This window comes from Botryllus schlosseri, chromosome 5 (genome assembly GCF_051294905.1).
Source record: "Botryllus schlosseri isolate E-star chromosome 5, Bs_hap1, whole genome shotgun sequence".
Taxonomy (NCBI): domain Eukaryota; kingdom Metazoa; phylum Chordata; class Ascidiacea; order Stolidobranchia; family Styelidae; genus Botryllus; species Botryllus schlosseri.
Genome location: NC_137240.1, coordinates 26,145,136 through 26,162,325, shown reverse-complemented (window position 1 = coordinate 26,162,325; position 17,190 = coordinate 26,145,136). Strand labels below are relative to the sequence as shown.

Genomic DNA, 17,190 nt, shown 5'->3' with positions numbered 1-17,190 from the left:
TCCGAAAATTTGATAAAACCAAAATAATCAATAAAATAAAAATATTAAAATTAAAATCAAAGATCACCGAAAAAAAACTTAAACCAGAACCCTAAATACCAGTCACAAAGTGACATGGGAAATATCAGTCCTTAACGTTGTTGCTAACGTTTTCGGACACGCAAATTGACTAGAGATTATTACGTTGACACCTAAGAAACGATATTGCAGTAACAAATGACGCGTTGGCCATCACTGTCGTTACGCTACTCGAATGGACGGATAAATTAGGGTTTGGGACACGGCAAGGAGGACACTTTTTACAAATTACAAAAGTAAGATTACCGGACTAGAACTTTGTTTAAAAAAAGTCATTTTTCCAACTCGACTCCGGAATGACCCACCTTATAACATTGCTGTCGTGGTGTTGACTAAAAAAAGGTCATTGCTCCTGTCCTACCACCGAAATACGCACTCGAACATCCGCATCGCAGATTTGACGTCTTATAGTTGTGTTTGTCCATTACCCCGGCTATCAAAGCGATAAAGGAGGACGGATTCCCAAAAAGGAGTACATTGAGGCGTAGGCCTACTAGGACGTGTTCGATTTCCTCAAAAATGGAGGACAAATCCATATGGTAACCTTAGGATAAATGAGCTTTACTTTCACGAACTTTGCTTCTATACTAAAGCCTACAGCTCATATCACAAACTACATGTCCTTACTCTTCCACTGACTCTAATAACTTGACAATGCACCAGGAGTCGTTTTACTGAATTACTATACATCGTCATAGTATGACAGTCATACGTACAAAACAGTACAGTATACAGAATTGAATTCGATAAAGAATTGCTAAAATATATATCAATAGGTTAAATAATTGGACCGGTGTCATGGACATTCCATCAAGTCCATACAACACACGACAATGGCGCTGGTCATACATAAACAGTAAACACCACTTCATAAATTTGGTAGCACCGAGAAACGAAACATTTTGCGAGAGAAAAAATTGCCATACGCAAGACACTACTGCAAGAACGTCTCCTCAACAACTGTATCATATATGTATATCAAAAGTGCACGTAATATTTCAATTAGCGAAAAAAACTACAATCCACAGCAAGCCACATCATAGTACTTGGATATACGCAGATTGCATCAGACATACAGAAGCTAAGAGTTGCGAACAGGGCTGAGTATAATTGAGTACAGCTGTGTGACTCGATTCCGACTCGAGTATTCCAGTTTCACTCATCATGAGGTTGTAGCAGTATGAATTATGTGAAAAGTCTAAATAAGCAACTTTTATGCGACCACAAAGAATTTCTACCTCACACAATAAAGATTATGTTGTATTTTTCGACAGTACCAATTTCGCTGCGCATTGTGAAAATGTTGTGGCTTGATCCCAACTCAACAGATATGTCATTTCCACTAACTAGCTTGTTTAACATGTTTCGTATTCTGCGATACGACCAGTGGAAAATTGTAACGAACCTATAATCTTCGCTGGTAACTCAAATTTTTGTGGCATGAGCGTATCATTTCATTAGTCAAAAAATCCATCTCTTACTCGAGACATTGTGCCCAGCATTAGTGGTGAACTGCCGGCTCCCTTAAAACAATGTGAATATGCTACAGACAGAATGGATTGATGTAGTAGTACGGCGATAGTTCTGCTCTCGACAATTGCATGATGAGTGTACGTCTTGATAAATCTCTTTAAGAAACACGAGTCAAATATGTAGCGCCAACAGCTTACACGCGACGAGAATTCGCGTCCGCGTTTAGTGATCCAAAATTCTGAGGTTTCCGGAGACGATTTTATTCTCCAGAATGGCTCCAGAGGGAATATCAATTCTCTCTCCGTGATTGGCTATGATGATGACCGTGCCTTTCAGAGTCACATCTTTGCCGAAAGTGACATCTCCGCTGACAGTGAGGTGATCCAATTCCAACATATCGGGAATAGCTTCGAACCTGCTCAGAAACTTGTGCACTTTCGAGAAATGTTCGTCGCCAAGTTTGACCAACGGCGTCGTGGGGAACATTCTTCTGGGACTCATAAACATGGAGCCGTGCTTGAGATCGTACAGATTGCTCATCACCAACAGAAGATCGGACGTCTTTTTCACTGGTAAAAACCGGCTTCGAGGCACATTAATGCCGATGGCGTTGTTGAAATTTTTAATCCCAGCACCGCAAGCAGTTTCCAGTTGTATCACGTTAGTTCCACTGGCGAGACGTTTGTTATTTATGATCACTTCGATATCCATCATCCTTCCATCAATTAATCTCTTCACCGCAGATAGCTTCATCCACAGATTGTTAGTGTTAAAAATCTTGAATTTTGACACGCTTTTAAACTCATCTACATGTTCCTTGGGGACTTGAGCGATTTCCAAAAGACGCAGCTTATTCTCATACTCGATTAAAGTACCTCCCTTTACGTCCGCTCGCGTTTTATCGGTGACTTCCATCACAAAATCGCATTTCTTACCGTTAGACGGATGCACCAGCATGTTAAGAATATTCATGTCAACGGTAGCGCCGAGGTTGTCAATATTGGACACGAACATATAATCCCGACCTTGGTCGACGAATTTCTGCAGAAGGCCAGACTTTACGATGCACTCGTAGATATCTCCGTGACCGGGCGGATACCAGCCTTCATGTTCGCCGTTGAGGCGTTGTGGCACCGGAAGTAGAGTTTCCTTGTTGATTCGAGGGTAACGGTTTTGATTGAAAGTGTGAATGCTGACTTTACAGGATGCATATTTTCTGAGTATCATCTCGGTGTCTTCGTCCGTGTTGAACGAATTCATTAACACCAAAGGCACGTCGACGTCAAAACGTTTGTTCAAAGATTCTATCTGTTGAACAGTGAGGTCTAGGAAGGTCAATCCGCTGCGTACAGATATCAAACTTTTGGGTCCGGTGCATCCCATACTCGTGCCGAGACCTCCGTTGAGTTTAACAACGACTAATTTGTTAAGTAAATCCGTCTCTGGCGATTTGAGCGGCATAGAAGACAACTTGCTGTAAGCTTGAATGGCGCCTTCCGGGGGCGGCTTGATTTTGTCCCACACGATAGAGGGCCCTGTCTTTTCGAGGAAGGTGCGAAACAGATGCTCGAATCCATCGAAGTCTTTTTGTATCTCGTCCCGATGAGCTGGCGCGCCGGTTTTGACGAGCTTGTCCAGTTCGGAGTGTAGGGCCGCTTGAGCCTCGCTCTTCATCATTTGTTGGAATTCCACCATGCTGGGCGTGCGCCTGAAAGATTAGAAACAATATATCAGGACATCTTCATACTAATTAGGATGCGTTAACCCGAGTCTTCTCGCAAATATGCAAATAGTTGGTGGATTTTGTCAAGCTTAGGGGCACTATGTCTTAAACATGATGTGGTCTCAAATTACATATAAAGGTGTACACAATATTATTATGCAACAAATCCTTCAGCTCTACCAGCTAGGAATATCAGAGTACACAGCAAACGGCAAAGACTAGAAAGAAAAAGCATATGTCGCAAGATGCTGCAGCATAAATCTGCTTTTGCTTGGCCAAATGAAAGACCCTGTTTCTGTTCTCTATTATGGAACTTTAGCACGTCATCCAGATCAACTCCAAGACACTGTAGTACAAGATTACACCAATTTTCCTTTGTAGCTAGTTAGCTACAGTGCATGTCTATTTACCAATAAATGATATTCTTCAAATGATGCTTTGATGTGCTTTGTGCACCAATGGTTGAATAATTTTGGTGTGATATTGAGATAGTCATCTCCACTTCTAGTTCTCCCTTTGTGGACCACAAGGGGTGAAAATCGATGTTGCAATTTTCGTACAAATTTCAACACGGTATGTCCGTTTACCGAAAAGGAAACTTTGCTGTCGATGACCTCTCAATATCATCAACAGGTAATTATTTTTTTTGCCTTTTTCGCAAACTGGCGACCAATTTTTAGATTAATTACAAATTTTACATGCACATTCACAATGATTCACCCAATCATCTAAATTCTAATGATATGCTAATTGCATCACAGCAGTAATCATAAACATCCCTATTGAAGTAAAATATGTAATTATAGTGCTAGATAAACAATATATTCTGTTGAGCACTACCTGTGACGGCTGTGAGAAGACATTAGCCTGATCTGAATGGCAACAAACTTCCGTTCTTCTTTAAATCATTAAACCTATGCACAACAATTGCACATTACAATGCTACAGTACAATTGCAGGCCAGACACGCTAGTCTAACTGCAAATATGTATCACATTCAGAGTTCAGAGATAAGCGTAGGAGTAAAATGGACTGAGAAACGAGCATCCACTAACACAGGGCAACTACACCGTGGCTCGAATTCAGGCCTTTCCGTGTTTAATCCGGACCGGATCTGTCTCAAAAGGGCCTCACTGAGGTACAGCACTTCAGTATACAATTTAATATTACAGCTTACCGGTGTACAATTATCTGTCCGAGTAGGCTCTATACTTGGCTTTTAACAAAACCAAATTCATTATCGTAGATTAGCTAAAACGGAGTATTTTCAATACATCTTTGAAAAGCGTTTATTGACGCCATACCGTGTTATATTCGTATGACTTCAAATTATTCCGTGAGCGTTTTAACGGACGTAGGAAAACTTTACACTTTTGTAACTGAGTGAGAGAGAGCAACTCTAGAGAGAGGAACGCAGAATTTGCGACAGGCAGAAATGCGGACCTATACAAAACAGCCAAAATGTAAACGGCGAAGCGCGAAACTTGTAGTACAAAACAGCGGAACAACAGGCTAGGAAATGACTCAAATCAAGCTCCATATGCTTCATCGGGAGACACTGGGACCATCGGAATCCTCCGTATCCCAGAGGGCAGAGGTGATTACCAACATACAAGAAATATGCTAACCTATGCTGAAAATGCAAAGAACAGTGTAGAAGTGATTTAGTGGAAAAATAAAGAAATCACAGCGGAACTTGGTGCACAAACGAAAAAAGTGTAGTGAAAAAGCAGCAAGCGGCACCGTCTAACAGTGGCAACAGTGATTGAAAAAGAAACGATTGCACAAGTGGAAATGGTAATCAGCACGGTTAACAACTGTTGCCATTAGAGACTGGCGGTGAGCATCAATGGATATCAATCCTACACCTACAACTAATTGACAACAAATAACACATTACCAAAGCCAACATGAAAATCAGAGTACAATGTCAGCACAGGCTAGACAAAATCGCATAATGCATGCAAGAGATACTTTCAATTCAATGGCATAGTTCCAGAATTGATATGCAAAGGAATTCCAGAAAGAAATATCCAAGGCTGAGGCCTACATAATGGAAACATGTCTCACTGCTCCGTGATTCTGCGTCTCTTTCGAGACGACATACAAAACAACTTGGATTCACCAAGATGTCGCCACGTCGGTTGTTCCTCTTCCTCAGGGACATTCAGCAAATTGAGATTCAATTTCCTGATTGTGGCGTTGACGTCGTGCGACTTGCTCCCCAAAATATACAGTGTGTTGTCTCCTAGACACACCGTGCCGTCGAAGCAGTTTATTTCAAGATCCCTAATGACCTGCCACTGCTCAGTGACTTGGCTGAAGTATTCCACATTTTGTGGTCCTCCACCTACAGCATATAAGGTATCCCGGTACCAAAGGCCGGCCCCCAAATGCCTTCCCATGTTCAATGACGGAAAAGAATGGTACGTTGCATGGTCATTTATATCATCAAATAAGTCCAATTTCCTTACATCTCTGTTGCTATCTACAGTGTCTCCACCCATAACATACACTGTAGCATCGTAGAGGTAACTACGGTGATCATGTGGCAATGAATTGCCCACGCCAACAAAATATCCGCTGTCAAAATCTGAATCGATGACAATGACGTTGTCTCTTGATGTATTGAATACTACGGTACCATTCGTGCTAACCATGACCACCCATCTTCCACAACCGACTACAGCATTGAAACGGGGTGCATCAGGACGCCATTCATTATGATAGATCAACGTCCACTTTGAATCATGCAAGCTGCTCAATCTGTTTCCAGTACCCACATAAATGAATCCATCATGCTCTGTGATCGAATAAAGTTGCTTATAGCAAACTGCATCGACCAGATCATCGTTGCCAAGTTTTCCCAATCTTATGCACTCCTCAGTGTCGATGTCATATCGATAAACTACACGAGTTTCCTCGTTAACAGTGACAATATGGGGTGATTCAAACTGCCAATCCGTCTCTCTGTCAGCATTCGATTGACGGGTGAACACATTTTCATTAATAAGCTGCAAACATTTCTTTGATTTACTGACCAATTCTTCACAGCAGACTTTTTCACTCACAAACTCCTGAGCAAGGCAACGAAGATCAAGCATACTGAAAAGCTGTTCGAAGTATCGACGCCTTGCAAGGTCTGCTTTTGTCCATGACAATATTCCAAACCATTTTTCCTTTTCTAGATGGTTTTGGCCCTCATCGAATAATCCAAGGCAATAGACCAGGATATCGTAGTCTAGCGACAGAAAATCCTGAGTCTTCCGAAATCCAGTTAATCTTGCTGAGTTGAGGAACTTTCTGATTGGCATTTCCACAGAGTGCTTCTCATAAGCACGGGTTAAAGACAACACTTCTGCACAGCTGAGCACATCTACGTTTTCCGCAAGAAATTCGACGCAAAGTTCTGACAACTCTGGCATTAGCATCATTTCTGAAGCATATAAAAGCCCGCGTGCTATAGTCATTGAGATCCCAACCCTCCCAGTGTAGATAAAGTCAATACATTGCTTAATAACTTGTGGATCCATTGCAGGAAATTCAACAACTCCTGTTTTGGATTCTTTCGTGTCATTGGAAAACATTGCTTCGAAATACTTTGTAGCTGATGCCAATATCATTTTGTGTACCTTGAATTGTGAATGGCCACACTTGATTGTGACATCACAAAATCTTTCAGAGCTTTTCAGCGTCAGTATCGAAGCACGTAGATTGCCGGCATGCTCCTTAGATATTTTGAAAATTATATCACCAGAATCCATGACGAACTTCCTAGTATATCTACGCCTGACCAGCTGACCTAAAAGAATTTAAAACGCTCATACTTTCCAGTTACACTCTGCAAGCTAGGTTAAAAATGTACCACGATTTGTTAAGTACGGTAGCTCAATTATTTTGTGGATTGAAATGAAAGTTATGCCGTAAAAGAGTCACAGGGAGCACGGGCAGAGGTAGGTAAAATAATATAACGAACTGAGGAGTGTTTTACGAAGAAGCGCTGTCTATTTCATCCTCAGCGACTGCAAGGACAAAACGAGCTTTTAGTATAAGGTGAAAACCATCTTAAATTGAATCATACTACAGTATGAACGCATTTATAAATAATTTAAACACATGATTGTGCAGTTGTGTGCTTTTGAAATAGCTCGGTACATAATACTCTGCTATTCCAATACCTTTTGAACAGTACCACAGGAATCAATAACATAAATACATAATGCCTTAAAAAAGTAATGATTGTGCACAAAGAAAGCCCCAAAAGACAAAACTGAATCAAATCAACCCTCTACTAAATTGTAAGATAGAATACTCGCATCTTATGACATGAACTTCCCTAACCCCAGTCATTAGCAATACGCATCTTCCAAGAGCCATAGGAAGCACTGCAAAATTATGCGATTGGTGATTACGGTAACAATTATCTATGTGGTGCGTGTACCAGACATCTGACATGCGGTCAAGTAACACACTTGCCAGATTATAATAATTTTCATGTTTTCAAAGCAGAATTACGGGTTTTTCAGTGAATGATATACTGTAGTACTTTTACTATACCATAGGGATCACATCATATTCATCTCACCCTCATTTGAATATAGCAAGCTTCAATTAAGGATGTCTACAGATTGTCGTTGTCTCAGGTCGAAATGTCACTCACTGGCACTGCAAATCCCATACAATACAGAACGTTTGGTCAGTAAAAGTACAATACTTGGAAACCTAAGGTGTCCATTATAGCCAGTTCGGATACCATCATACCTAATACTAGTTTAGCTGACAACGTAATCAAGGCATCTGTAGTGGAGCCAGGGCACTCCGCATTCCAGACATAAAACGCCGCGGGATGCCGGGATTCCCTGAACTGATCCGACCCGAATGCATCTTGTCTTTTGTCACGATTTGTGGTTCAGCATGAGTGACCTGTTGTTTCGTAGCACTATTGTGATGTCGGACTTTGCAATACTAAATGGCGGACCAAGCGGGATGGCGGACCGATAGAAAATTACCCAAATCTAAACGGCGGACTGCGGAAATCGTAATACTAAACAGCGGACCGAGCGGAACTGCGGACCAATACAACATATAGATAATATCGATAGGTCAGTTATCTATTGAAAAAATGACTCAAATCTGAACGGCGGAACGAGCAGACAGCGAAACAGGCGATATACTCGCTTGGGCTAAGGTGGGTGTCTGATCTTAAAGGCTACTCCAAGTTGTTTCAACACCCTCCTGTCTTTTCATTGTAACGCAGTCTTGTGATGTTTTGAAAAGATGAAAATATTAATAAACCTGATTGATTGATTGCGTCTTATATTCTCTGCATTACTTTTCATTCAGTGTGCACGCCTCTTCTTTACTTCGCCCAGGCCAAGGTGGATGTCTGATCTTGAAGGGTACTCCAAGTTGTTTCGATACCTTCCTATCTTTTCATTGTATCGCAGTCTTGTGATGTTTTGAAATGATGAAAATATTTATAAACTGATTGATTGATTGATACTAAACGGCGGACCGAGCGGAACAGGCACGTCTCTCAATATTCCTACTTTCTCAAGTGATTTTTTTCTTGAACTTTGTTGAAGCCTATATTTCTTTAAAAACATTTGTCAAGTTACGTAATTTTGTTAAGTAATGTAATTCTCCAACATCTAGTTACGATACAATTTTACTTTATTCCATGCCGTTTTGTACTATATATGTCTAAATAGGAAGGTGTCGAAACGGCTCGCGAATGACTCGACCAAAAGTGGTGTGTCTCCAAGACTCCGACTATCGACTATCCTCCTTTACAGCTTTTACAGCTAGGATAATGGATAGATTCGAGTAAAAATGGCCATAAGTAACGCTAAACAGGAACTCGGAGGTGGTCGGTAACGAAGCACTTCTACTTTTTTGAAGTAGGCTACTCAAGTAGGTTTCCACTACTTGGGTACTTACTCAAGTAGATCTAATTTCCTGCTACTTCTACTTCGTAATATTTTGTGATCTTCTTACATGACTTTTCGCTATTTTCAGTTTGTCAAATAGAAGTAGTTTAATCCTCCAATCAGGATCATTTAACTCATAAATATTGAGTAAAGCACAGAATTTTCGTCGCACTTCGCGCACAGTGGATATTGAGTGATCATTATGATTTCACCAAAGTATCGGTGAATATAATTTAGGTAGCTGGTTGCGTGGTTCCGTTCACATCGCATTGTCGCCCGTATAAAATATTTCATCACAGTATATATGGCCAACGTTTGAAACTGATGTCTTGCAATCTAGCATTTACTTATCATATCGCAATCTAGCAGTCCATGGCGTGTTTTAATCGGGAAAAGTGGACTCTGACTTTATTTTAGCTTTAGACCTGTTTTAGCATACCACATTTGAAACTTTCTGGACTAAAGACATGAAATACATTTTCCGCTGTTAGAATTAGTATTTATATTTATCTTTCATATACAATTGAATAGTATATTCATATTGAAATAAACCCGAATATTTTCGACCGACACTCGTCAGGGGTAATCGTCACCAACTAGTAGAGAATGGGAAAGAACATTGTATATCAACAATTGTATTATCCCAAAATATGACGTCACCAGCATGAAATTTCGAATGAGAGAGCGTTCAATGTACTATTTTCAGGTACTATTTTCAATTCTCAGTATCATACTATGAGTTCTAATTAGTTTCAGTTCTTTTGTCTGGAGAACATACATGTTGAAGTATAAAAGCAAGTGTAGTAATGCCTTTAATTCCCGGAAATACAGCTATACAATATGGCATTTTTACGATACACAATATTTTTATTAACGTTTACTAATCGCGCAAAGTGTTTACATCGTATCCGATACAACTTTTCCGTATTGCTCTTTGACTAAACTACGAGCCTTATAATATGGGGAGGGCGCCATACCATGATATTTTCTAAAACGGGCTGTTCGAGTAAACAGAGGATTAATATCGCATTTCCATATCAATACTATCATTTTAATTTCATGATGCGGACGAATGCTTATATGCTGTCGAAAATTGGCTACCTCCTGGTATGGATCAATATGAATCAAGCTCAGCACCTTTCGCATAGCTCAATTTGCAGCTTTTGACTGGCCATGCGAACGAATTACGATCGTTTTCACCACTACTTACTTACTTGAGTAGATTTAAAGTCAGTTTATTCTACTTCTACTTGAAGTAATTTTAGGTTGCTTATGAAAGAAGTACTTCTACTCGTACTTTAGTAGATTTTTTTCGTCGCTACTTCTACTTCTACTTGAGTAGCTTTCTTGACTACTTTGACCACCTCTGAGGAACTTCTCGGTTCGATCGTAAGCTTTTTTTTTAGTAAACCCACCAGATTTTTCAGCAAAAATTGCGAAATCGGCTGATTTCAGTTTTGATCAACCAACTTTTCTGAATTGGTAAAAATGTCGTCCTTTCCCGATTCCAAAATATGGTAACTCTAGTACTGGTACTTGAAAAATAGAGTCAGAAAATGTTAAGAGTGAGTAAAATTATTATATGTTATGAATGTGAAGAATTCGATTGTCACCCAATCATATCTTTTAAAAGTGGACTGAACATGACTTGAACTCGAAAGTGAACAGGAAACTTGAACTAGGATTCGAGTTTCAGCACTATGACTCGGGCTTGACCCTCTGCTCTCAGGATAGGACTTGTACTTGACTCGGTGGTGAATTGAAAATGACTCGGCTAGGCACGAGTCAAAACTATAAAAGTGAGATTGACTTATTGTGACTCAAAGCATTATGACATACAATTACAACCCTGCTTTTTGGCAGTCCGATGATACATATTTAAACAACATGAATATATACCAGATCAGTATTGGTATTTAACCTCGGACGTTAGTCATTTCAACACTTCTATGCGAAATGTAGAAAGAATTGGGTAAAAACTTAAGGGCTTCTGCCTTTTTGATACGAAAGTATCCAAGCTGGTGTGGGACTATACAGGTTGTTCCACATGCACTGCTTATCCGATCATATAGACAACTATGTTTTTGACTGATGGCTTTTCTGTATACTAAGTAGGCTAACGCATGGGTATTGTCAATAACAAATTATACGTAGCAAAGTGTTTTAAAACACCGTTTGTTTTGAATGCAACCCTAGCTACAACACGACAGAAATTGAATGCAGCGCATTAAAATTCTGCAAATGCGACAAAGTGTCATGGTGAAATGCCTGGTATGTTTTCAAAATGTACCCTCGTAATTGTGCCAGTAGTCTGCGTATCAAATACTACACGTACGTACAACTGTGCGTACGGTCCGGTAGAATTGTAGGATACGTATTCGACGTGACGATACGAAGACAATGACAAAAACGCACCCGTCGAAACAATGACGAAATCTGAGTCCGATGATACAGACGGTGCATAGCACTGAATCAATTAATACGGACAACAGCCATTGGTCAATCACGAGAGGAAAAACATTCGAATGCTTTAGGTTGGCAATGGTCTGCGCTGGGTAGTCTTCTCTGTAAGAAGGGATATTAAATTCTCAGACCGATTGGAACGTTCAAAACAGCAAATATTTAAAAGAACCCGTTGCTGTTAATTAGGATGAAGAATAGTGATACGCACACACACTGCGATACAAACAAATAGCGATATTAACATTATCGTCAATATGCATAATGCATGGGCCATACGACGCATCCAAAGATATTTTTAGGCCAATCAAGGACATCGAACATTATGTAGCCATTTACTACATCATCCCAACTGTTGACGACAAGACGTTAAAGGAGCGCATGCTAACAGTGATTATGATATACAAAATCATCATCATTATTGAGATATTGCTGCAATAATGTATTGCTTTTGAAATAATGTATCACCAGATTAAGACAAATCTGCTTGTCGGTCATAAGGAAGACCAAAAAACTAAGGGTTCAGCAAACATCATTGCATAATGCATATATAGACCGGTAGTACGATTACGTGACAAAGATTTGTAATTATTGTATCTCGATTTGCCATCGATCGTAATATTCGCACTTGTCATTGATTGACAGGTTCTATAAACGCTGCGCGAAGGAGCAATTTCTGGCTTATTATACACAGAAATGAGTAGTAAGTGGTCAAGGTAGAATATTGTTACCGCATCGGGATGTCGACGATGAGTTCTTCCTCTCTTGGCTTCATACGCCGCGTTCGGCGCAGTTGAATTCACCAGAACACAAGCAATCAAATATTCTTCCAAGTATATGTATTATATGTAAATCTAATCAATATAAATAAACCGATTGGTTGTATTCAACGAATATTTCTCTCCGGAAACTGAGCGGCTGCATGATATGCCAAATAACTGTCTGTCCTGAGTATGACCCAACACACCCATCACATTAATGCGATTACTCTTGACTTTTGCAAAGAACTAAGCCCATATGTACAACTGAGTCCAGTAACATCTTCAGTATACCATTACAATAGTTTCACCTTCATGTTTCGGTTCGATCTCAGATTGCTGGCCTTTTCTGTTGTGTGATACCATCGCGATTGTCCTTTACTAACGCACGAACGTCGAACACAATTCATGCCTACATTAGATGGAGCCTAGAATCGAAATAATGCTACCAGTGTCAGATGCCAACTACTATGCATGCATATTGCATATCTTACAATGTGTTATGTTAGGGATCGGGTCTTCTAAACTAAGAGTGGTTGTCGCTGTATTCTCAATTTGTTATACGCTTACAAGTGGTAAAGATATTAGAAATATGAATGGCAAACTTCGGCATTCCGTAGATTCAATATTTGTTTGACACGTAACGTTCAAATCCGAGATACTACGACGACCAGTGTCATTACGACCTATGCAAAGTATATACAAACTTTACATCCCTGCTGTCTACTTTAAATTGATACCAGTACAGAAAGAACACCATCCATCATTTTGAAAATGATCGGTTGGAGCAGAAGCTATACCTTGAAGTGACATCTAAAAGGCCACTCAAGATATATTGATCGGTAGTACCTGTATCATCTGTAATTTCTCAATCCAATCGCATCTGCCTGATTGCAACGGGAATTTCACACTAGACCCCATATAAGTCCTATACAGTATAACCCACGGCCTGATTTAATTCGAATTGAGATAGATATGCCTAACGGCCTCTGTATGCTGCTGTCTGAGAAACATTTTAATTGGTCTAGCTCTGTTGAATGGAAAGACAAGACCGAAGAAACGCTTTATTTGCCAAGCAAGTGCAAAACAATCTCATATAGAAGTCCAAAGCCCGTATCGGATACTATTTACTATATACCGAATGACCTGTTGGCATCGTAAGTCTGAATGACTTACACGAAAGTACGACGTAGTGTTATAGGGGTGGCAACACCATGCTATTTAACAAAGGGGCGTCAAAAATATCAGCTCCCAACAATTTGGGGATACGCCCATTGCGTTCACGCTACGCGATATATTCTGGTATATGATGGAAGACGGACTATCTTTTTATAGGTTGTGTGGTTTACGTTTGATTTGCGTTATAAAGAATATAATTTTAATATCATTTTCCCTGCATACTTGCGATGTCGAATATTTGCCACGTATTACTATATAGGCTGGGCTTTTAGTAACGGGTTGAACTTTCTCTTCTCCCATCTCAATGAAACGGGTGGTAGGTGGTAGCACTTTTCTTGAATAAAGAAGAGCGTTCGACTACGTGGATCACAGCAATATCCTTTCAAAATTACGGCTTTACAGATTTCATAGTCCACAGCAGCTATACATTTAACTCATTGCTCGCCAACAAATGGTTTCAATCTCCAGTGTCTTGCTATCGTCTACATGGTTAGCCTACTTGTCGTGTAGGAGTAAGTACTTGGCCTTTTTTTATTTTAGTTGTGAAAGAATAATGATATCTTCAAAATATTCGCGGACGACACTGACCATTTCGCTTGCACATTTATTATTACTGTTAGTTAGCCCGCGATCAATTGTTGAGTGGACTGCCCATAACAGTATTTGTATTCGTGACACTAAATCCCAATTACTGGTCGTGAACTCCAGCGACAGCCTGATCGTTGATAGCTGGTCAATGTGGTCTCATAAGCAATAACGCCGTTCGTCTCATTCGAAGTTGTGCAGCTGTCAACTCATAGGATGCACTGGCTCGAAATAAAATCAACTGAATATACGCTATAATATATATCTCACAAACAGCACAACATCAATGTATCCTTACTAAAAGATAGAGTGCAATTGAGAACAACATTCGGATAATGCCGACTATAATAATAATAATTGGGTTAGACGTGGTTGGATACACATCAAGGTTGTACAATATACAATAAACATTCTGTCGTTTCCTAATAACGATATCATATATCCTGCTGCTGGACGCATTACCAGGCATTATATGACGAAAACAGCGTGAAACATCTCGGAAGCAATTGCTGGTAGAGATAGGGTTGCATTTAAAACAAACGGTGTTTTAAAGCACTTTGTTTAAAACATGTTTTAAACATATGCCTTTTAAAAAAAAATGTCGCTTTTTTCAAACGTTGCATAATTATGCCATAATTGTTTAAATAGTTTCGAAAAACAATATAGTCGACGTATACGATATGGAGTGTCTGGAAACCTCGAAATCGTAGTCGGTAGCAAGTAGATATAGATTTTTGGTACGGAATGGGTGTTCTGATGATGATGACCACCGACCGTAAAAATGCTACATAACGATGTAGTCGTTGCTGGAGATATTTTTTGGTCTGTTTATAACAGTGGTCGGAAGCCCTTTTCGTCGAAGGAGCCTTGTTTACCCTATATTTTCAACTGCCAATGGCAATCCACTGTGACGTCACAAGGAAAGATTCAAAAACATGTTTTAAGCAAGGGCCATGTTTTAGGTATAGGCCAACACAAGTCTTTGTGCTCGTTGTCCTTCTTCAGCAAAACCTGAACTTCGACAATGTTTGGATTATTATGGAATATATTTTAATCCGGCGTAGAATGTTGAAGTTGATGCGATTACTCCACAACACAAAGTGATGATCCGACAGTATATAGTCAGTGGTCAGATTCAAATTTTTAGTCAGCCCATTCTTATCGCAAATGTCGTATTTTTAGCTGGTTCCGTTACAAAAGGTCGTTGATAGTTACTTGTAACGCTAACCGGTTTGGTGATGTCATAAAATTCCGTGAGAGTATACTGCACATAAGCAATATTGTGCTATGTGAACAATAAGGTACATGATCTGTAGTGCACGTATATTGAGGGGAAACGTCAACATTGCGATTTTGTTTTTCTTTTTTTGAAGAATGGGTAAACGCCTAAAAATATGAATTGGAAATAAAGATTTTGATTTTGTACGGAACTCTCCTTATTTTGCACTTAGCGATTGTCGTTATTGTGCATTCGACTAACGTTATTGTACAACGGACAGTGCACACCGACTGTCCTCATTCTGAACTCGGTCGCACTAACCCTGGGGAAATCCACACAAATCACGGAGTGTATCAGGTACGAACATACCGGGGTATAGTTCATACGTGTTCGCGTTTAATGCTGGCCGAAATATTGATTCATCAAGTTACGACGCTGTGTAATGCCAGAACGGAGACCTGAATTACCGGAGGCTATACATTCAACTGATCAAACGATAAAATTGTGGTTGCCAGCGTGGTACCGGGTGGATAAAGAATGCAGCGCACACTGCATACGGCTGGGATATCAGCGTCAATGCACTTTATGGTCGTTCTATGTTATAAGGCGTTTGATTAAGCTCTGGGAATATGATACTGAACGTTATATTTGTAGCGCTTGACTATACACCACAGAACAAACTTACAAAACATTTCACAGATACAGTGCACTACCTAAGAGATGAAGAATTGAAGATATATTACATTTACATGTGTATAAGTACACACATCTCCCGTCGCGACGAATTCTTGTCGAATCAAAAGTATTTTGATTCTTTCGACCCCAAAGATAAAAAGTTAATTGCTGAAGATGTAGTGAATAACCGGTACGGTACGCGTACATTCGTACAGTTTGAAATTTTGTAGGCCCTATAATTCTTCCAGCTGTATTGTATAAGATAGCATCCATTCTGCTACACCGGTTATTTATTGACGACGCTACGTGGCAATATATATTTTCTGATTGCGGTTACTGATAATACCAATACCTCTCGTCATGTAACAACGTGGCGTGAAAAGGAAAATATAAGGATGAATTGAAACGACTAAATGAAGGGTATATCTCATGCTAAGCAGCTAATCCCCACACGTTATACAAAGCACGTGCTATTGTGTTCAGTTCAGTCTTGCAAAGCACAATGCCCCACTCAAATAATATTCGCATATCTGGACATCAGTAGGCCTACATATGCCTATTCCACGGTAAGCTCGGCACATTAGTGGTCTGTCATAAACTTGTCAGATTCAATAAGTGACTCCGCAATCACGCCACCAAAAACCTTTCGCAGCACCGATTACACTTGATTAAGGTATGAGTTGAATAGAAAATATGAGAACTTACATTATATGTGATCCGTAATACGGCATTTTTGAGCTTCTCGTGGAATACCGATTCTTCGAAGGAAACTTGAGATGATGCGACAGACAGCGGTCTGATTTCCAAAACCAAAATAGTCAACTTTCTAAAAGCTATACTTCAAGACTATTCAAGATCTGTAAACAATCCGTGTGTGTCTTCTAAAAAGAATACCGACTTGTAAGGGCGCTTCAAACATCACAATCAGTAAATAATTATAATAAAAGTAGGGTTACCATATTTTGGTATTCGGAAAGAAGGACACCTTTTACAAATAACAAAAGTCAGAATACCGGACCAGAAAAGTGCCGATTCTAGAAGTTTAAAATTTTCCAGTCCTATTCCCGAAAGACCAGCCCGAACATCGGCATCGCAGATGTTGCGTCATTT

General features: G+C 39.8%; 3 protein-coding genes across 7 annotated transcripts in view; 1 reads left to right on the top strand and 2 right to left on the bottom strand.

Moving 5' to 3' along the window:
• The window catches only part of LOC145439535 (uncharacterized), a 355,509-nt gene that overhangs the window by 185,268 nt on the left and 153,051 nt on the right, over window positions 1–17,190 (top strand). The window lies entirely within an intron of this gene.
• LOC145439532 (UTP--glucose-1-phosphate uridylyltransferase-like) lies at window positions 736–16,990 on the bottom strand. 5 transcript variants are annotated; one of them, XM_080317018.1, is made up of 2 exons: window positions 16,786–16,990; window positions 736–3,259 (listed from the first exon to the last, which is right to left on the bottom strand). In XM_080317018.1, exons 1-2 carry the CDS (start codon window positions 16,809–16,811, stop codon window positions 1,774–1,776), a joined length of 1,512 nt encoding a protein of 503 aa, XP_080173144.1. In that variant the 5' UTR covers window positions 16,812–16,990; the 3' UTR covers window positions 736–1,773. The 5 variants fall into 5 exon arrangements, with proteins under 5 accessions (XP_080173144.1, XP_080173142.1, XP_080173143.1 ...); XM_080317016.1 differs by lacking the exon at window positions 16,786–16,990 and adding an exon at window positions 12,396–12,541; XM_080317017.1 differs by lacking the exon at window positions 16,786–16,990 and adding an exon at window positions 6,907–7,992.
• On the bottom strand, window positions 4,908–6,900 carry LOC145439531 (kelch-like protein 21). Its single transcript, XM_080317015.1, has one exon. It carries the CDS (start codon window positions 6,895–6,897, stop codon window positions 5,341–5,343), a length of 1,557 nt encoding a protein of 518 aa, XP_080173141.1. The 5' UTR covers window positions 6,898–6,900; the 3' UTR covers window positions 4,908–5,340.